The 22,285-nt window shown below is 39.1% G+C and overlaps 1 protein-coding gene across 2 annotated transcripts in view; it reads left to right on the top strand.

Moving 5' to 3' along the window:
* CD4H9orf85 (chromosome D4 C9orf85 homolog) overlaps positions 1-22,285 on the top strand; it is a 106,411-nt gene that overhangs the window by 34,390 nt on the left and 49,736 nt on the right. For both annotated transcript variants that reach the window (XM_042913582.1, XM_042913581.1), the window contains exon 2: positions 2,680-2,786. In XM_042913582.1, the coding sequence (XP_042769516.1) occupies positions 2,680-2,786 (107 nt within the window). The remainder of the gene's footprint in view (positions 1-2,679; positions 2,787-22,285) is intronic.

Below are 22,285 nucleotides of genomic sequence, written 5' to 3' on the forward strand. Positions count from 1 at the left end.
ATTTTTGAGAGAGAGAGAGAACGAGAAAGAGAGAGAGAGAGCAGGGGATGGTCAGAGAGGGAGACACAAGAATCAGAAGCAGGCTCCAGGCTCCAAGCTGTCAGCACAGAGCCTGATGCGGGGCTTGAACTCACAAACCATGAGATCATGACCTGAGCCAAAGTTGGTTGCTTACCAACTGAGCCACCCAGGCGTCCTCCCCCCCCCCCCCCCCCCCCCCCCCGCCATAAGTAATGCTTTTAGTAAGAAATTCCAGGCACCAGAGGGCAGTGAGAGCAAATGATGAGATGTAAACTTTAGTTCTGGGTATTCCTTAGCAAGCCTTATGTGGGACTGCTAAGTATCGAGTTTGATAAGAGTTTAGTATTGGACACAGATTTTCTTCTTTTTGGCAACAGGTAACAGACCACAATAAGCGAAGAATACAGCCTCATGTAGAATTTGTTTTTCTTTTTCTTTTTAAATTTTTTTTTAATGTTTATTTATTTTTGAGAGAGACAGAATGCGAGTGTGTTAGAGGCAGAGAGAGAGGGAGACACAGAATCCGAATCAGGCTCCAGGCTCCGAGCTGTCAGCACAGAGCCCGACACAGGGCTCGAACCCACGAGCTGAGAGATCATGACCTGAGCCGAAGTGAGACGCTCAACTGACTGAGCCACCCAGGTGCCCCCAGAATTTGTTTTTCCAGGGACTCTACATCTAGGTTTGGGAGAAAGGAATACCCAACACACAATTCATAAGTAACAGAATATGTTTTTCACCACAGAAGTAAAATCAAACAAAACGTATTCACAGCTTAATTTATGATTTTTGAACATACCCTTGAAATATTTTCTCTTTGAGTAAATGTTGTGTCAAATTATTTTACCTTCTTATGTAGAACTTTAAAGAATACCAAGCAAGCACTGTTCAGTTTTTTTTTTTTTCAGATGATCTTTAAACATTGTGCTTTTGACTCAGCATCAGATAACCTCCCAAAGACTCTGCATCTTTTGTGATGCTTTTCTGTCTCCTCTTGAGAAATTAAAAAAGGAAACAAAGGAAGCAAAGAAAACATAAAATGACCTCTTCTCATTGTTTCAACAATAGGCAGAGACCAGGCCTGCAGAGCCAAAGTAAGATAGAGAATTCTCAGAGGACTTAGTGAGAATATAGAGTCTAGGTCCTGAATCACACGAATATATTATAAAATATAAAACTGGTGGGGAGAACACATGACACATTAAAATTTTTTTCATCCTCCTAATTTCCCAACACATTTTGAGAAGAAAACCCTAATAAAAATGGGGTTTTTCCCTCTCATAAAGCCCTTTTCCCACCACAGATATTCCCAGCACACATTTATTTTCTATTCTGAAGGAATCAGATTAGAAATCAGTTTTCTAAAACATTTTTTCTTTCTGTGAGAATACAGAATTACAGCTGAAGACTAAGTACCCTTTTGCTTCACGCTGCTTCTCCCTGACACTCCTTTCTCAGGTATCCTGGTCTCTGCTCACACGCCTCCAGGTTGACAATTTGGGACTATAATTTCTCGGCGTATTTTCTTGTTTCTCAGTGGTAAAGTTCGAATTGTTGGAAACAGTAGGCTTAAAATATGAATTAGGTTTTTATTATTATATTTTCATTGAATGTAACCTACACGCAGTAAAATGCACATATCCTGTCTGTACAAATTTGAGTTTTAACACTTGTACACATCATGGGGAGCCTGGGTAGCTCCATTGGTTCAGCATCTGGCTACAGCTCAGGTCATGGTCTCACGGTTTGTGAGTTTGAGCCCCGCCATCAGCACAGAACCTGCTTCAGATTCTATGTCTCCCTCTCTTTCTGCCCCTTGCTTGCATTCTTTCTGTTTCTCTCTGAAAAGTAAATAAACATTCAACACACACACACACACACACACACACACACACACACACACACACACTTGTGCACATCAGAATCAATGGGGAGGACTTTGTAAAATAGTCCTGCCGGGGTGCCTGGGTGGCTTAGTCAGTTAAGCTGCCAAGTCTTGATTTTGGCTCAGGTCATTGATCTCGCAGTTTGTGGGTTCAAACCCTGCATCAGACTCTGTCCTGACATTGCGGAGTCTGCTTGGTATTCTCTCTCTCTCTCCTTCTCTCTCAGCCCCTCCCCTGCGCTCTCTCTCTCTCAAAATAAATAAATCTAAAAACATATACTCCTGCCAAAAGGTGAATTCTGAGCTCCCCCTCATTAAGAATCTTTGCCTTTGTAAAAGAACCAACTTGAGTAATGCATGTAAAAATACATAGTGTAAAAAAACATACACATATTGTATCTTAAAATATTACACCGATTAAATTTAGGTTACTATTTTATTATTAATTAATTGATTCATTTATTAATGTATATTTATTTTTGAGAGAGAAGCAGAGAGTGAGCAGGGGAGGGGCACAGAGGGAGGGAGACACAGAATCCCAAGCAGGCTTCAGGCTCTGAGCTGTCAACACAGAGCCCAAGTTAGGGCTCGAACTCATGGACTGCGAGATCATGACCTGAGCTGAAGTCGGAGGCTTACCTGACTGAGCCACCCAGGCGCTCCATAGGTTACTATTTTAAAAAAAACTTAAATTTCTCATGTGCCTTTTTCATGGGTTTGCAATGCTGGCTCACAAGTGAAATTTTTAATTTGTTTTTCTGTTTGTTTTTAAGAAAATTAATGCAAAGCTTCATGATGGAGTTTGTCAGCGCTGTAAAGAAGTTCTTGAATGGCGTGTAAAATACAGCAAATATAAACCATTGTCAAAGCCTAAAAAATGGTGAGTTATATTTCTTAATTACTTTATCAATAATATATGTATCATAGTTTATTCCTGCTTTATAAAGTGGATTCATCCTTGTCCACCCCATTCTCCTATAAATAATGTACCATTTTTATGGGTTCTTATTCATAAAAGATGGGTTAGGGAAGAGAGGAGAGAGTTTGTTTTGCAAAATTCTGTCTCCCATTAACCAGGTAATAATATTTATTGTGGATCATCTTTACCAAAGTTGACCAAAGTCTTGAAAGGAGTCTGATGTTTTTATTTTTATTTTTACGTTTTGAGTATAGCTGACTCACAATGTTACATTAGTTTCAGGGGTACAACGCAGTGATTCCTCAAGTTTATACATTATGCTGTGATCTCAAGTGTAGCTTTCATCTGTCACCCGGGGAGGGGGGTGTGTGTCCTTTTTTTCTTTAAATTTTTTTTATGTTTATTTATTTTGGATAGACAGAGATAGAGCACAAGTGGGGGAGGGGCGGAGAGAGAAGGATACACAGAATCAGAAGCAGGCTCCAGGCTCTGAGCTGTCAGCACAGAGCCTGACCGTGGGCTCAAACTCACAAACCGCAAGATCATGACCTGAGCCAAAGTCAGATGCTTAACTGACTGAGCCACCCAGGCGCCCCAGGGGTGTGACCTTTTAATTCTATCCATGAAGATTACTGAAATGGTTTAGATCGAGTATCAAATAAATTGCTAGACTGATAACCTATGGTTTCATTTCTTTGAAGATTTGGGTGCAAATGAAAAGGTACTGGACTTTGTTTCTCATCCCTCAGTACCTTACCCTTTTTCTATAATTCTGGGATTCTCTTTTATCAGCCTATGTACATCCTGGTGCTGCTCCCTTATATCCTTTAGCTCAACTGAGTAAGAATCATACTGGGGGATAATTGCTGCTTAAAAGAGAAAAGTGATTATTTTAAATATAAAAATTAACATTAATATGTGCAGTAGTTTTTTTACACATATACTATGAGTTTTAATTTAGTAGTCTATATAGTAGATCTTTGAAACACATTTGCCCCTTGTTGCTTTATTTTTCTTTTAGCTATTCAGTAGTTGTATGTTCCTTCAATGTATTCATTTCTTTTTCCTTTATGGGAAGAAGTGTTACCTGAAGTATGGAGGGCTCAAGCTATTGTTTTCTTGAGAATATTTGACATTTTTGAATGTTTTAGTTTGGGCAATTTATTTTGCATAAAATACTCCTTTTAATACTGAGAGGTAAAAGCCTTTAGGTAGGATAGTCTGGCTTCAGCTATTTAGATTTTTTTCCTGTTTACTCTTTGAGAGCAGAACACCCAAGTCGTTCATGGGTGTAATTGACCCCCTTTTCAATAGATACATGAGCTTCTCTCTCCTCTTCTTCAGTCATTTCCTCATGTTCTTCAGCATTTCCTTCCAAAAGAAGATACTTTTAAACGAATCCGATGAGTTTTATGCTAACTGGCCCAAATTAGCAGTAGAGAATTTGGCAACTGTTTGTACTATCCAATGCTAAATTTCCATGAATGAATTAGCTGTGTTTTCTACTGTGTTCTCTATAGCTGGTTGTGCTATAAACCATGTAGTTTTAGTTTATAGGCTTACTATAAGATTTGTAGCTTTCTAGAAGCACCTGTCTGGCTCAGTCGATGGAGCATGCAACTCTATCTTAGGCTTGTGAGTTTGAGCCGCACATTGGGTTGTAGAGATTACTTAAAAAAAAAAAAAAATCTTAAAAAAAAGTGATTTCTAAGTGTTGGTGTAACTTTGAGCGTCTGGTTGGCTCATTCAGAAGAGCATGTGACTCTTGATCTTGGGGTCATGAGTTTGAGCCCCAAGTTGGGTATAGGAATTACTTAAGTAAATTTAAATTAAAAAAAAAAAATAATAATCTTAAAAAAAAAAAAAAAGGAAAAGAAAAAAAAAAGAATGGTTGGATTTGGAAACCTAGACCCAAAGGTTAGCAATTCTGGCCTGTCTTGGAGTCATTGAGGTGAAGGAAACTCATGATAATGTTGTCATTACCTAGGTAGTATAGTGACCCAGAGCCCTTTGAGAAACTTCAGGTGGGTCAGGAGATGAAGGCTAAGAGGACCTCAGGAGTTGCTGTTCCACATCACCCTAAGGCAGATGGGGTTAGCCACAGAATAGCTAACGATGAGTGCAAAATAAAGGAAACATATTACTGTGTAAATACCTGATTACAGATAACAAGACATTCAAGCCTAATGGAAGATCTTTAGGAATAAAGAAGCCCAAGCTAATGTAGAACAAATGATTACTTATAAGAGACTAAGAAACTGCTAGTTAAAACAAGGTCTGAACATGTTCTGTAGGAAGTCACCAGCCTGGCCCAGAACATCTTGAATTTCAGATTACACCAAACACATGACACATTAGGCATTTTGGAAAGCCTAGCCTTCTGACTCCAACCCAGGATTGGGAGTGTCGTAGAGAGTATAACTCACCTATATCCACGTGGCTTTTCTCTGCATATTAACACTTTACCAACATTGTAAGTGACTTAAGTCCACTGATGAAAGGTATTCATGGTAACATAACTTGTTCAGAAATTTTGAATGTTTTGTTCAAGTTGATCTCACTTAGACGTTAAATTTGTCCTTTGTCAAGATCTATATAAGAGGTTTTCTTTGACACTGGATGTGTCTTTTGTGGAAAGATTCATTTTCCAGCACCCTGAACATTGTCATTGGTTAAAGTGTTGAATATTCCTTGTCTAGCTGTTTCTTGCCACAGATTATGTAACCAAATGATGTACATAGGGGAAAGTTCAACCAAACGTAAAATTTAAGAAGAGGGAGGCTATTTATAGGTGACATCTCTTTTGGAATGAAGTAGTGTTCTGAATTTTGGGAAAATCGAAGCCCTTTTATCTCATTCATTATACTTGTAAATTACCAAAACCACACACAGTTAGCAAATTTCCATTGCCCATGGTATCTAACCCCAAATTTTAGACCCAAAAAAGAGTTAGACATCTAAACTCCTCCAGGTTATCTATTTTGATGATGGAAGCAAAAATTGTGTTATATTTGCACTTGGCAGAAAATGTTTCATGTTTCCTTTTCCTTTTCAGTGAGGTGATATGCTATAAGCATGCTTTTATAAGCATGTTCTTTATGACAGTTTCTCCTAATTACTGAAAACGACCCTGGGCTGTTCCTTGAGACTTTTCAGAAAAGACTAGATGTCCTCACCAGAGCTAGAAGAGGGAAGAGTTGAAACTGTGTATTTGCTGGAGGGGAATGGGATGAGGGGATAAAAATGCAGGCTGCCTGTTAGTGTGATGTTCACATACTGGTACTACCCTTTGATGTAAGGTAATTTTAACTATCCTTGAATGCTCAGATCTTCAGGTCTTTATAGAAATGAAGTGAAAGGCTCATAAAGAGAATGCTCAGCTTTTCACAGCTTTTCTTCTCTGTAAAAGAGCTAAGATTAACCACCACCCTGTTTTATGCCAATCGGAGGTGAAGGCGATTCTGTGGAAGGATCCCCCACTCCTTTTGGCTTGTATTTTGATCTTAAGGCAAGTACCTGCTCCTCTCTGGTGGAGGGCTTCTATGGTGCTATACCAACATCTCCCGTGATACCCAAATGGTAGAATTCTTATTAGGCTTAAAGATTACTTACAAATGTAAGAATTGTGGATGAGGACGAGTCTAAATCTTTTTGTATAAAACCTCATTGTTCAAGGGCCCTGTTTTTGACTTTTGAAAAAGAAACCTATTCATTACCATGCCTGGTCAGTCCCAAGTCGTTCATGGATCCTTTAAATAACCTTGGTGTGGAGCTGACTTATTGGAAGGGCAAGAGGTCTTACAAATATTGAATGATTTCTTAAAGAAGAAAGGAGTCTTGACATTTTTTACTTAAAATTCATTTCTTGACATTATTTTCCAGGTATAGTGGAAATACAGATAGGTAAAAGACTATCCCCTTCCTCAAGATAAGAAACAAAAGAGGCTTTTTTTTTTTCCTCCTATTTTCTGGGCTCAGAGGGATTAAATGTTTTACCCAAGATCAGAAAGTTCAGATTCAAATGCAAATTGATTCCATTCCAAAGCCATGTTGTCCTGTTCTCCTACAGTGATTTCTCATTCTTGTATTATTCATTCAAAAAGTCCTCTTCCCTTCATCTGAGCCCAAAGCTGTATTAATTTTTATAGTTACCTATCTTGTTTATGGATGTTATCCACTGCTGAATACAACGTATAAAACTTTATTTACTCATTCATTCATTCATTCATTTATTTTTAAGTAAGCTCTGTATCCAACGTGGGGCTTGAACTCAGGACCCTGAGATCAGAAATTGCATGCTCTATTAAGTGGGCCAGCCAGGCATCTAGACAAATAGATTTTATGTTCAGGCACTGAAAAGCCTATTTTAGTATCTAGAAACTTCTTACACCTTGTGTTTCAAGTAACCAAGAAGCCTTTTTCAGCTATTAATTTAGAAGCGTTATAGGTAAATACCCATATTTCTGTTAGAATCTGTAGCCTGCCTCTTTTCTCTTCATAACAGAAAAGTTTACCAAGAATATAGTGTGAGCTTATGTTTAACGTTACCATAGTAACCAAAGAGAGGGGGAAGCTGGTATAAAACAGCAACAGGCCACAACAAATTGGGGTCTGACTTTAGAAGTTGACTGAGTTATGGGGCGCCTGGCTGGCTCAGTCAGTCAAGCATCTGACTTCGGCTCGGGTTGTGATCTCACGGTTCATGAGTTCAAGCCCCACGTTGGGCTCTGTGCTGCCAGCTCAGAGTCTGGAGCCTGCTTCACATTCTGTGTCTCCCTCTCTCTCTGCCTCTCCCCCGCTCATGCTCTGTCTCTCTCTGTCAAAAATAAAGATAAACATTAAAAAAAAAAAATTAAAAAAAAAAAAGAAGTGGACTAAGTCCTCTGTATTAGCAGTTCTCAACCGGGAGGGGAGGATTTTACCCCCAAGGGGATATTTGGCAATGTTTGGAGTCGTTTTTGATTGTCTGACTAGAAGATTTGGGTGTAGCGATTCCTTAAAAATCAAATATTTTAAAAGTGGATTTCATCCTAAAAAATATTTTAAGTGAGGGGAAGAACGGGTGTAACATGCCTTGCACCCAGCATTGCTCTAGGGATGTCTTGGTCTAAGAGTTTCAGGACACGTGGGTGCTTAAAATGCTGTTTGCTTTTAAATGGAAGTCACTACCCCTGGTTCTCACATCTAGGTTTTTAGCAGAAATTATCTAATTGATAACTTTTAAGATTTATTGCCTCACTGTAGCCCTTAACTCTTCATATTTCATTGCATTAAATAAGTGAATTCTCCTCTATGTCACCTCTACTCAAATGTGTTCCTTGGCCCAGAGTTTGGATAAACTAGTATTTTAAAAAAGAATTATTTCACATAAATGTTTCAAGGGCTCCTGCCAGGAGGAGTTGAGTCTCCAGCAGCAGGAGCCTAAGTGGAGTTTTGTCCCCAGGAAGTTCTGCTTTTGTATGGCTCCTGTAGTGGGTGAGGGAGTGGGGGTGGGGATGAGGTTCTCTAAACTGTGGGAGAAAACGAAAAGTAACCCTGTTTGGGGGAAAAGGGGGAGGAGGAGAGGCTCCTAGGCGGGTCAAGCCACCCTGTTGGCTTGCTCCTCTCACCATATGCTTGTCTTCTCTTTGCCACCAAGCTTTTTTTCTGACCAAATTAGCCAAACTAAGACCTTCAAGATAATCTTGTACAGCAGGGCTGTTCTTTTTAAAGTTATCTATCTATCTATCTGTCTATTTTTGTGGTGGTGTAAAAAACAAATAACGTAAAATTTACTGTTTTAATCATTTGTGAGCGCACAGCTCAGTGGAGTGAAGCGTGTTCCCACTGCTGTGCGGCAGATATCCAAAACATTTCGTCTTGCAAGTTTGATCTCTACACCTATTAAACAATGATCCTCTTCCCCCACCCTCCGGCCCCCGCTCCTTCGGCTCTTGGTAGCCATCCTTCTAGTTTCTGTCGCTGTGAATTTGACTACTTGAAATACCTCGTATACATGGAATCATAACAGTGTTTGTCCTCTTGTGACTGGCTTATCTCTGCGTAATGTTCTCCAGGCTCCTTGTTATAACATGAGACAGAATTCCCTTCTTTTTTAAGGCTGGGTAATATTCCATTGAATGTTGGTGTATGTGTGTATATCACTACATTTTGTTTTTCATTCACCTGTTGACGGACACTTAAGTTGCTTCTGCCTCTTGGCTGTTGTGAATACTGCTATGAGCCTTATCATGCAAATACCTCTTCCAGACGCTGCTTTCAATTTTTTTGCATATATACCCAGAAGTGGGATTGCTGGATTATATGGTAGTTCTATTTTTAATGGTCTAATTTAATTGTTTTAATCTTCATACCTTTTTTTTAATAGTGATTGCACCATTTTACAGTCTTACCAACAGTGCCCAAGGATTCCATTTTCTCTGTATCTTTGCCAACATTTGTTTGCAGTTTTTTTTAAATAGCACCTTTCACATGTAAGGCACTGGGCTGTATACTCTAGAAGATACCGAAATGAATCTCCAACACCAGGGAGTTTTTGATCTATTAGGAGAGACAGGCCTACAAATAATTCTTGGGCAGATTGTGAGAAGGCTAGTTATAAGTAAAAGGTGAGAGATACACGGTGAGACTGCAGAGGAATAATAAAATGAAAACAGGAGAGATAGATCTAGAAAAGATAGGAATTAAAGGTAAAAGAGTGCTGTAAACTATGCTTATAGGAAACCCTGTGAGGAAGTCACCAGAGAATGGAGGGAAAATGAACAAGAATCCCATGTTCCCTTTGACAGATAATGCGGATAATCTCAAGCTATCTCTATATGTAGTATTGTCTTTGGGTTCCACATAGATTGTCATTTGTTCAGGGACAGCTGGCTGGTTCACACTCAGTCAGAGGAGTGTGAGACTCAGGCTTGGGATTGTGAGTTCCAGCCCCACATTGGGCATAGAGATTACTTAAGGAAAAACAAAACAAAACAAAACAAAACAAAACATAGGGGTGGCTGACTGGCTCAGTGGGTAGAGCCATTCAACTCTGATCTCAGGGTCGTGAGTTCAAGCCCCACCTTGGGAGTGAAGTTTACTTAAAAAATAAATAAATAAATAAAAATTAAAAAAGACTAAACATTGTTACATACTACAGTATTATCAGTCCCTTCATGTTAACAATGTGTGACAATTAGCTATATAGTTAGGGTTCTTTGCTTCTATTCTTCAGCTCCAGCATTTCTTATAATAGGTTGAGGCTCTGATGGTTAATCAGTGATATGAGAGTTGTGGAACCACATTCCAGGAGTATTAAAATGTCCTAGAGTGGAGTTTTGGTCACAGGTTGCTTTTCATGGGATATCGAAGTGTATGGTGACTATAAACCCTGGCTTTATTCTTGCCCAGAACCTCGGTCCTTAATATTTAAATGTCAAGTGGAGAGTTTTCATGACTGTCACCAGTTGGTTCACCTGTTCATGAAACCTACTTTTTGACATTAATATTGATTGATACAGCAAACTTTGATGGAAAATTGCCTGCTCTAAAGTGTAATAATTTCCATTTTCTCTTTTTTTCTAAATTTACTCTTGGTCAGAGGGTGAATGCTTTGTACTCTTCTAAGAATTGTTTGAAGCAAATTTAGGGGCCCCTGGGTGGCTCAGTCAATTGAACCTCGTCCTCATGGTTTTGGCTCAGGTCAGTGGAGCCTCTGACTGTGGAGCCTGCTTAAGACTCTCTCTCTCTCTCTCTCTCTCTCTCTCTCTCTCTGTCTCTCTGTCTCTCTGTCTCTCTGTCTCTGTCTCTCTGTCCCCCCACTCCCTCCCTCTGCCCCTCTCCCCTGTTGACGTGCTCTCTCTCAAATTAAAAAAAAAAAAGCATTGTTCTAATCAAATCTACGTTGGTGAGAAGAGGTAGTAGAATCTCTCCACTTATTTTTTATTTTTAGTTTTTAAATTTTTTTTATTTTTGAGAGAGAGAGAGAGAGTGCAAGTTGGGGAGGGACAGAGAGAGAGAGGGAGACCAACCAAGGATCTGAAGGAGGCCCTGCACTGACAGCAGAGAGCCTGATGCCAGGGTTCGAACTCATTAACTGTTGACATCATGACCTTAGCCGAAGTTGGGTGCTTAACCAACTTAGCCACTCAGGCGCCCCCGCACTTATTTCCAAACACATCATTTAGGGACACAAGGAAGTGAATTGTAACTTTTTCTACTCGAAATTCTTAGAGTTTGGAGATACTGTTTCCTTAAAAGCATTTTCTAATTATATCATATGATGTAATTCCTTAATATAGTTTCAGAAACTTTCTACGTAGCAGATTACTTAGAGTCACGGCAGGAAGTGTGGCTTTATGGAATTCTGTCAATGTTAAGTTTCTATGATTGGTACACTAAGGGTGGAGTACCATAGCTCATTGTTTATGAAAGCACCTAGGCATCACATGTCAGGGTATTACAAGTGGAGCTGAATTATGATAAAGGTTAATGTGTAATAATATAACCAGGAAATGAAAGCGATCCTAGAGAAGTTGTGGCAAGGTAAAATAAGCCTTTTACTTCTAGCAAGTACTAGAAATATAAGCTCAATTCTTTTTCCCTTGGTATTTCTTGTCTAGATCAGTGGTTCTGAAACCTTTTGTTTCAGGACCCCTCTGTAACTCTTAAAAATTACTCAGGACCTGAGAAAGCTTGGTTTATATGGGTTGTATTTATTAAGATTTATTGTGTTAGCTATGAGAACTCGAATTTTTTAAAAAATTATTTAATAAATAATATGAATATAGACAACATGTGCCCATTAAGGATTAATAATTTTTATGAAAAATAACTTTTGAAACAAAAATATTAGTGAGACAAGTGGCATTGTTATACACTTTTACAAATTTCTTCTGGCTAGTAGAAGAAAAAGGAAAGAGTACGTCTTAAAAGGATTAAAAGTACATTTTAATAGCTTTTTCAAGATAATTGTAGAAATCCTATCAAGAGTCACATGTTCTACCCACTGAGCCAGCCAGGTGCCCCCATCCCTACGTGTGATTTTGTAACATCATGAATTTGGAAAATATTATTCCACTCAGTTATACCGATCTTCTGAATGTCGGTATGTTTTATTATACAATATAAAAAATCATGTGAATATCACAACAATGTCATTAAAAAAGACTGAGTTTTTATTTTTGTTTTTTTAACTGAGTTTTAGGAGTTGACAAATAGAGTGATTACTAGTACAATTTGGTGCCCCTCTCTTTGTCCTGATTTTCACCCTTAAATATGTACTATATATTTTAGCTTTTAATTATTTATTCTTTCCTTTTGTGTCTTTCATTGTAAAAAAGTAAGTATGGCAACTTTTTTTTTTTTTTTTTTAAGTATACTACTGTCTCCTTTGTCAATAAACATGGTTTATAGAGTGACCTGGTTTTGACCGTGGTTTCCACTGAAATGCTTAATTGTGATATATGCATGGTCAAGATTGTTTGAATGTTTCTGGGAATTATATTCCACGGAGAAGTGAAAAGAAGGCAAAACCCTTATTTTAACATCTCTGAAGTTCTTTTAGTGTTGGGCTCACAAAATATTTAAAATAGAGCCATTTTCAAGGGAAAATAGGTAAAATTTGTATTTAGGTTAAATTTAAAGTTTTTCTTTACTGTGTATTTTATAAGAAAATACACTCAGGAGTGATTAAATAATTTTCAGCCATTTTAAAAGATGTTTCAAAATACTTCACAAATTTTATAGCAGCTTGGAATGTGTGTCTCTTATCATTAAAATAATATCAAAACCATTCATTCTTAAAATCAACATTCTTTGGCTACACAAATGCAGTCTTGAGGTGAAAAAAAAATGCAGAAACTCAATTACTTTCAGACCATCTTTTATTCTACTCCTAAAGCCTGGATTAAGAGATTTGAAAGAGAAGGCACACAAAGGTACTTACGTGCAAGGGAAACTGGAAGGTTGTAGGTGTAAGTGTATAAATTTATATTACATTTGCACAAACATTTCACATTTATAGAAAGGAAACATTTTAAACTTGTGTCTCCTTAAAAGATGGGTATATTTATAGTCACAGAGTTATTAGCCTAATAAAACCTGACTGTTTTTCAGAATAAATTTAAATTTGAAAAGAGCATAATTGCTTTCAGCAATAGAATTCCTTCTTTTCTTTGAATTGGCCATTAAGGTCTCAACCATCAGTTGGAACCCTGGCAAAGCCCCACATCTAGGCCATATTACTTTTATCTGGTCAAGAGTTCTCAAGTGGTAATGTGCATAAGAATTTCTTGAAGAGCTTAACAGATTCTTGGGACCCATCCCCAAGATTCTGAGTATGTAAATAATGGCTGTAACCCAGACATCTGCATTTTAATAAGCTATGCAGGTGTTCGAGTCAGTGTTAAGAGTCACTGTTTTGGGGACTCAGTGGGTTAGAGAATGTAGATTCTGGGATCTTTTGACTCCAGCTTCCAAAACAGGATATCCTATTGTCAAGCCTATTTTACATGTAAATTTTAACATTTAACAGTTCTGTAAATACAGTTTTATCCCTGAATTAGCAATTTGAATACTTAAGGATTGGCTCACCCCAGGACTCCTCCGTATGAAACAACACATCCATAGAAATGAAAACATTCTAATTTCCTTGAAGCTTCTGATGAACCTAACCAAGAAGGACTTTCTTTAAATTATTTCAAACCTTAAAAATAAAATTGAAGCCAAAAGAAAACCTGAAACTGTTTCCTAATCCATTTGGATTGTTAGAACTTTATCCATGTGTGTTCTAATGGTCCACATTTTTAAAATCTATTTTTTTATTGCAGAATAATTAAGTAAAGCTTTTTAGAAAACCAAAATACAAACATACCAAATAATTTAACAAGAAAATTGTAATAATTATTTTCACTTAGATTGTATATCAAAGAGGGGGTTTTTTTTAGTTTTTTTTTTTTTAATTCTGAATTATTTTTCTCAGTCAAGTCCCTGAAGGTATGATGTGTATGCAGTACAGTTTTAAAGAACAAAATTCAACTGAGTGAATTTTAATGATCTTACTGGCTTTGGTCATTGATTCATGAATTGGGCAGCATACAGTTTAGCAGATAGGAAGCGTCTCCAAGGAGATACACAAATTGATAGGCATTTATAGGCAGAAGGGAGTGGGAACAAGGAGATTCTACTAAACAAAAAAGCCAGTTGGTTACTGCAGGCACCTCTCCTGGAGGCTGGCTGGGGGCTGTCGGGCAGATGACCTAACTGGTGCTGATTGGGAGATGCCTGATGGGTGTGGGATTCCCTTTCTGGCAGAGCTGAAAGTGAATTAAGCCTTGGTTTGGTGACTTGGGGCTTAGCATAAGCTGGTCCAATTTGGGCCTGCTTTTATGTTTTTAACAACAGTTTGATAATTTTGAGAAATGAATACAGTTGTGAGACTAGTACCACAATTAAGATATAGGACAGTTCCATCACCCCCAAAACTGGGTAGTCACTCCCATCTGGTCCGGGGTCACTGAACACAATGGCCAAGAAAGAATTCATGAGACATTGTATGCTGCAACTTAACAGGTTTTTTTAAGTAGCACGGGGTCAGGGGTCAGGACCCGTGGGCACAAAGAATTGCACTTTTGTTGTATGAAGCTGGTGGTTACACGCTTAGTACTCAAGGGGGGTGGAATGTGCAGGGAGTATTAGATCATAAATATCTTCTTTGAATTTGTACTCGTAAAAGTACGTTTGCAAGATTTCTCTGGTATTTATCATTCAGTTCAATATAACTATTGGTGAGATATAAGATACACAGGCAGTTATAAGACCCTTTAAGAATGTAGCAACCAGCACTTATTTGATCCTTATCAAAACTATGCAGGCTAGAAGTCAGCCTTTGGGGCTAACAGTGAACATTTTTCTGCTTCTATCCCTCATCATTTCCTCTGTGACCAATTCTCAGTCCTAAAATCTTTAAGGTTGTTGAAGGCTGAAGGGCCCATGTGCTGTAACTTCTTCAAGCTGACAGAGGCCGTAGAGATGTCCCTACTAATGGACTGAACTGGTTGCTCTCTGTCCCTACAAGTAACTATTATGGAAGCCCATTGCTGTAGAGTCCAGAGCGGATATTGAGGAAGGACTGTTTTGTGTAGTAAGGATCATCTGTCAGCTGGGTGAAGGAGTTAGGAAGTTTTACCTGTACCTCGACAATAGGAGAGAATAAAGCAAAAGAGACAACACACTAGGATTAATATTACAATAAAAATAAGAAGTGTGGGGTGCCTGGCTGGCTTAGTAGGTAGAGCATGTGACTTTAACTCTGGGTTGTGAATTCAAGCCCCACAATTGGTATAGAGATTACTTAAGAATAAAACCTTAAAAAAAAGTGTGATAAGAAGACCCTTTAAGATAGTCTGTAGTCCCATTCCCAACCAAGAATTTAACCAAACATTGATAGGGCTAGGAGTGAGACATTACCTTAATTTGTATGTGTATATCTGCTAAAACTTGGGATACATTAGCAGAGTCATCTGGGATATATATATATATACACACACACACACACACACACACAACATTTAATCTCAATATTAGCATAATAACTTCCCCTTTATCTTGCAGTCAGGATGTCAAGGGACATTAAGTTTTGGAGGGCCACTTTTTGATTTTATGGGTGACTTGTATGTTGAGTCGGGTTAAAGGTGGCTGCTATATGCTTGGCTAAAGCCTCTATTTCTCACTTTTACGTCAATAATGGTGGCTTCCAGCACAAGTATGGCTAAGGGATAAAACCATTAAGAAGCCTTCTTTGCCTGATGTCTAGTCTTAACAATATTCTAATTATGAGGATTCATTGGCAAGTGGGAGAGGATGTGTCCCAGGAGATAAGGGCTTTCCCCAGTGCATTCTCCAATCCAGCTAAAAGCAAGGTGGGGCCATCCATTATTTGTACAAGTTCATAGTTAATTAACCCCATGGAGTGGGGTGTGCTCTGACTTTTAAAGAGCAATTTTGTTATCCTAACCCCAAGGAACTGATCAAGGTGACAACTGACTTACACAGTTATTGGGGAGTCCATCCCATTGTCCAGCTGTGTAATCATATGTTTGTTGTATGAACAACATGGGGTCCCTTTTATTATCCCCTCAGAGTAACAAGCAGGAAGATTATCTGTATATGAGCTATTATGGCAGTCTCTTCGAAGTTTACCTCAAGTTGTCTAGCTTAGGCAAACAACAAACATTTAAAGAAATTAATCAAAACTAGAATCTGTGGGGCACCTGGGGACTTAGTCCATTAAGTGTCCCAGTCTTGATCTCAGGGTCGTAAGTTCAAGGCCTACATTGGGCTCCACACTGGATGTGAAGCCTATTTTAAAAAAACAAACAACCAAATAAACAAAAACAACTAGAATCTATGGCTATCATCAGGATGCATTTTTTAAAGTTTATTTGGGGGCGGGGAGCATGAGCAGGAGAGGTGCAGAGACAGAGAAAGAGAATTCCAAGAATTCTGTCCTGAAAGCACAGAGCCCAATGCATGGATCCATCCCACGAACCATGAGATCGTGACATGAGCTGAAACCAACAGTCGGATGCTTAACTGACTGAGCTACCCAGATGCCTCTAAGGATGCATTATTGAAACTTGTAGGAGCCTCTTGAGGCCAGAGCCAAGCCAAGTGTTTGTCATCAGACTGCTACAATACCTGTAGATTTGGGTGTATTCCTTGAGGTCCCCCAAATATCCTGAAGTTCCTACAACTGCCAGGAATTGACCCTCTTTATTCACCTGGTAAGGCTGCGGGAACTCTGTAAGCAGGGTATCAAACCAACATTTCCAAGGTTGCATTGGCTCCATAAAGTCGGCCTTAATTCCTTAAAGCTGTCTCATCATATCTGAGTCTATGCATGTCTCTCTCAAATATGACGTTCTGGTTAAAGCTTTGGTGGTAAAATAACCCATGTTTTCAGTGGTGTCCCGTTACAAGAACAGATTCTCATTGAACTTACGCAAATAACTATAGGCTATGGAAGAAAGAGAACTCAACTGAGTTTCTGAATTTCAGAGGGTTCAGGTAAAGAGAAAAGTTGAATGCTTCAATTTGTTCACAAGGGAATACTTTATCATATTTCTGTAAACCATGGATATTTTAAGAGAAAGTTTCCTTAAATCTAGGAGAGCAAACATTAGAGAACAAGCAATGTTTCAAACAAAAGTCATAAAAACTATAATCATCTTCCTTAGTTCATTCAGCCCCATGTGATTTTTGTTCTGTTTGAATGCAGCTTTCCTATTAGTTCTGGAAATTCTTACACAGTTTAGTTTTATCCTAAAGATATCAAATACCCGTATTTGTCATATTCCTTTTCATAAGTCTCTTTGAAGATGAAACACATTTTGCAAGAGCATTAGAACAATAACTATAAATAACCAAAAAAGCTCAGAAATGGATGTGGTTAAAGATCTGATATGAGGGGCGCCTGGGTGGCTCAGTCATTTGGGCATCCTACTCTTGATTTCAGTGTAGGTCATGATCTCAGAGTTTGTGGGATCGAGCCCCGGATTGGGCTCTGAGCTGACAGCATGGAGCCTGCTTGCGATTCTCTCTCTTCCTCTCTCTGTCTCTCTGCCCCTCCCCTTGCTGGTGCCCTCTCTCTCTCTCTCAAAATAAATGAAAAAATAAAATTCACTCATAAAAAAAATGAAGATTTGATGTGAGAGTTCATTGTAATGTAGCTGACTAGGAAATCCAGTTACTTCTGTGACACATAATACTTCAAAAATCAGAATATCAAGCAATGACCTTATGCTAAACATATTAAAACGTAAGGAATTTTATATATTTTCTAGAATAGTTTTAGCATTTACCCATATAACATAACCTAAGAAGGTTTATCATTATAAGCTTGACAGTGCTTTCCAAGCAACATACCAAATAAATAAGTCTAATTAGTCAAAAAGACTTCATTTACCATTTAAATCTCAGGAAGTTTGTTAATGTCAGAACTTTTATTTATTTATTTTTAATTTTTAATTAATTTATTTTTTAAATTTACATCCAGCTTAGTTAGCATATAGTGCAACAGTAATTTCAGGGGTAGATTCCTTAATGCCTCTTACCCATTTAGCTTATCCTCCCTCCCACAACCCCACCAGTAACCCTCTGTTTGTTCTCCATATTTAAGAGTCTCTTAGTTTTGTACCCCTCCCTGTTTTTATATTATTTTTGCTTCCCTTCCCTTATGTTCATCTATTTTCTCTTAAAGTCCTCATATTAGTGAAGTCATTATGGTATTTGTCTTTCTCTGATTGACTAATTTCGCTTAGCATAAATACCCTCTAGTTTCATCCACGTAGTTGCAAATGGCAAGATTTCATTCTGTTTGATTGCTGAGCAATACTCCATTGTATAGATATACCACATCTTCTTTATCCATTCATCCACTGATGGACATTTGGGCTCTTTCCATACTTTGGCTATTGTTGATGGTGTTGCTATAAACGTGGGGGTGCCTGTGCCCCTTCGAAACAGCACACCTGTATCCCTTGGATAAATACCTAATAGTGCAATTGCTGTAACCTCACAAAGTTTTAAAGCACGTGCCTAAATAGGATTACAGGCCATTATAAAACTTAATATTTAATGATATATTTACCAAAGGTGGCAATAGTAGATTCTACAGAAGGTTACACAATTGTTAGCAAAACTTAGCTTCCTTAATATTTAGAAGTTTCAATTCTCTTAAGTAATCAAAGACCTGAAAAAGACAAAACATAGCTTTGTTTTTCTGGACAGATAAAGAAAAAGAAACTGTTTACAATTTCTTATCAAGAGCAGACCAACAATCTGAAAATTTTTTGTCTTTATAACAGAGAGAGAAGCAGAATTTCAGTCTTATACCAGTGTACTTTTAAAATCCATTCACTTCAGCCTTAGTCCTGATCACGCAATGAAGTTCTTTTCCAAAGATTTCTCTTCACAAACCTTCTACAACTTTCCTTTTCATTCAAATTTTATCATAAGCCATTTCTCTCCAAATAACCAGCCTCCTTTTAGGACAAAATTACTTTCGTTTTCCCTCAACAAAATGTATTTCCATTCCTTCTATCTTTCCCATGTATCTCCTACAGAATTACTTTCCTTATTCCATTATTCTTAATTATATTTAACAGAATTTTAACTGTTAGAAACCTTAGTTTCCAATGAAATGAAAGAGTAACTGATTGTGAACTGTTACACCAGTATTCTTTAGATAGGCAAATTTATAAATACATTTCATAATTTCTAAAAACAGATATTTTTCCATAGTACAGTCTTTCAATACAGCATAAAGCATGTTTCCCGACAGGCCCAAGTGTCTTCAGTTTCTCTGCAACAAGAAGGCAAAGCAGATAAACCTGTGTTTGGAAAACAAAGCTTTAGCAGTCCATATCTTTTGGAAAAGATTTAGATATCCAGTCGATTCAATCCTATTTATCATCTCACTTAGCAAACCTTCAAAGTTTTAGGTTACCAAATATTTTGAAAGCAATAAACCTTTTTTATGTATTTAACCTACCTGTTTTTATTATTTTAAAGTTTATTTATTTTGAGAGAGAGGGAGAGAGAGCGAGCAGGCGCTCGGGGCAGAGAGAGTAGCAGAGAGAGAATCCCAAGCAGGCTCTGTGATAGGAGTGTGGAGTCTGACATGGGGCTCGAACTCACGAACCGTGAGATCATGACCTGAGCCCAAATCAAGAGTTGGACGCTTAACTGACAGAGCCACCCCAGGCACCCCTCAAAAATTTCGAGACAGCCAGATTTTAAGTCCTCTTTTTGCTGACAGATTGCAACAGTGATAACAGGAGCTTATTTGACCTTCGGTAAACCTTGATAGAATTAAAGTATTATATTTAAAGCTGATAACTTTAAAGATATGCCTGTCTTAATTAAAGTAACAAATTTAGTCTAAATACCGAACATGTTGCACTTGGGCCCCCTGAAAAGTCAGTCTATTTGTTCCCCACGGCCACTTTTTACCTAGGGAGCCTGTGTAAAGTGGGTGGTTTCAGCCCAGGGAGGGGTCCCTGGACCTCTTCATGTTGACTGGGAAGGCGCTCCCGTTTGAACTTCATGCGGAGGTGGCCCAGCAGGTTGGAGTGCCTTTCACTCCTTGATAGCGAGGGCAGGAGAAGTGGGAGCCAGTGGCACCAGGGACAGTGAAAATGGTGTAGGAGCCCCTTGTATAAGCTGGTGGTGCAGAAACAGGTAGAGGGGGAGGTGGAGGCAGAAGAGATGGGGTGCCACCAGCAAGGCTGGAGGTGTCTAAAAGCCCAGATGGCACGGAAAGAGGACTCCTGGTCCTGAAGCTCATCAGCTCAGACAGGTGAACAGATGCGGTTTTTCTTTCTCACAACAAAACGTGAAAATAGGCAGTCCCTGAAGGGCTGGAGAAGACAGGGAACCTCCCTGAAACAAAAGGAATGTCAGCAGCTGCTTGGGAATATTCCTTTAAAGCCCCTGTCTGGAGGTAGACTAACCAGACGGTTGGCTCCAGTTATCGCTGCCATTATCCAGGAGATGAACGAGGGAAAAAAAAAACCTCACATACAACAAGAGTCAGGCAACATTTATCTGGTCCTCTCAAGGTATATTCCAGATCTGACACATGGAAGAGGAAGCAAACAAAGAGGAGGCGAGTAACTCAGGAAAAACAGAGGGAGGCATGTACAGGATCTTGGCAGCAACCTGTTTACAGGAAAGAAGTGGGAGCTCATAGGGAACAGGACAGAACACAGGTGATGTGGCAGATTAACAGAAGTAGAAGGGCCTGAGGCAGGTGAGCCAATGGTGGATTGAAGAGTAGAGGGTGAGAAGATGGGTGTTCTCATGCCCTCTAAAGGAATCAGGACAGACCAGATACAGGGCCATGAAGAGCTGACCATATGGGGTTTTGGTCTATTTTTCCGGTCAGATTTCCCCATCCTCTAGTTTATATTGAGGCCAACTATGTTCAAAAGTAAGCAGACTTGGGAAGGAAGCATCCAAGGTGTCAGGGTCAAATTGGTTCCAGTTTCTCAAGATGTATCCCAAGGGAGTGTTGGATGGGATCGAGGATGGGAAAGATAGTGACAGCCTCCTGGGCTAGAGGCATCCCTGCTGATCCCCAAGAGCATTGCTTTGGATAGTCTGGGCCCTGGGGACATTTCTCTGGAACCATCAAATTATTGTCCCTGGTGTAGGTGGGCATCTCTGACCTGCTGACCTCTTTGACCTAGCATGCCTTCCAAAGAAGGAACCCCTGCCTATCCTTCCTTTCAATCAACATGGGTTTCCTTGGAAGACAGGAGAAGTCTCCCCAATACTGAGGTTGCATTTAGTCTGGCAATCAGCAGTTTTTGCTTCCTTTTTAGGCCTTTTCCCAGGTAGATTAGAAATCCTGTTGTCCAAATTGACTCTAATGTGTTAGGAGACAGCTCAAAGGAGATTCCTCTGGGACTGAGGAAAGTTGATTCCATATTTAATTCCTACAAAAATGAGGAGAGTACATTAACTGAGTAGGAGTCCATTACCAAAATCCCCCTTTGCTTCTGAATGACAGAATATTCTCATCAGGAATATTGCCTGGGATTATTGCCCAGAATATTGTTCTGGGATTCAGAGTGGCAGCCAGCGTCCCTCTTCTTGACCGCTCTGACACCTTTGTACTTCTTGAGAAGGGATGTCGACCTTCCTTTGCTTCTTTATTGCATTCTAGACTGCAATAGGTGCTGGTGAATGGACTGCATCGCCACAGAGATTGGGGCTGCCTCTTTCCGTTTTGGGGGAGTCGAGGTATTTGGCGACCAATAATAATCCCTTTTCTAACACTCTAGATCTAATATAAATGGATGAGGTGAAGGTCCTGGCTTTTGTTAAGAAGAGGCAGTTATTTTATATCATAATGAGTGTCATATATCTAAGCTAGAAGCCCTTGAGAGTAGGACAAAGAACACCGAACAGCCCATGGGTAAGGACAAATCTGAGACATGAAAAAAACGAAAGTATGGAACTTCTACCTAATCTGGGCAACTTTCTCATGAGCTTTGTCCATGACCCAGTCCCAAGGGAGTGGTCTGCTGTTGTGTGAGTGCCCCAACTAGGTCATAGTTTTGACTGGTCCTGATATGCCCCGATTCGAGAGACCCCCCGAAAACAAACCACCAGAGTCCAGAGTCAAAGCCAAGCTGCAAGGGTCGTTTATTGCAGGTTCGAACCCGGTCCTCCGTGCACTCATTGCCGGTGATGCTAAGAGGCCCCGAGCAAGGATCTTACAGCTTCTTTTATAGACAGGCACAAACAAGTTAGGGATTTTTTTAGAGGTTACAGAGCTGTTGTTGGTTGACATTTAAATTTGAATGCTCAGCAGAACTTGATTGGTTCCTGTCCTTATTTCAAACCACTCAGCAGAACTTGATTGGTTCCCGCCTTTATGTCAGACTACAAGTGGGCACGCCCTGGCTGGT

Source organism: Panthera leo, chromosome D4 (assembly GCF_018350215.1).
Source record: "Panthera leo isolate Ple1 chromosome D4, P.leo_Ple1_pat1.1, whole genome shotgun sequence".
Classification (NCBI taxonomy): Eukaryota; Metazoa; Chordata; class Mammalia; order Carnivora; family Felidae; genus Panthera; species Panthera leo.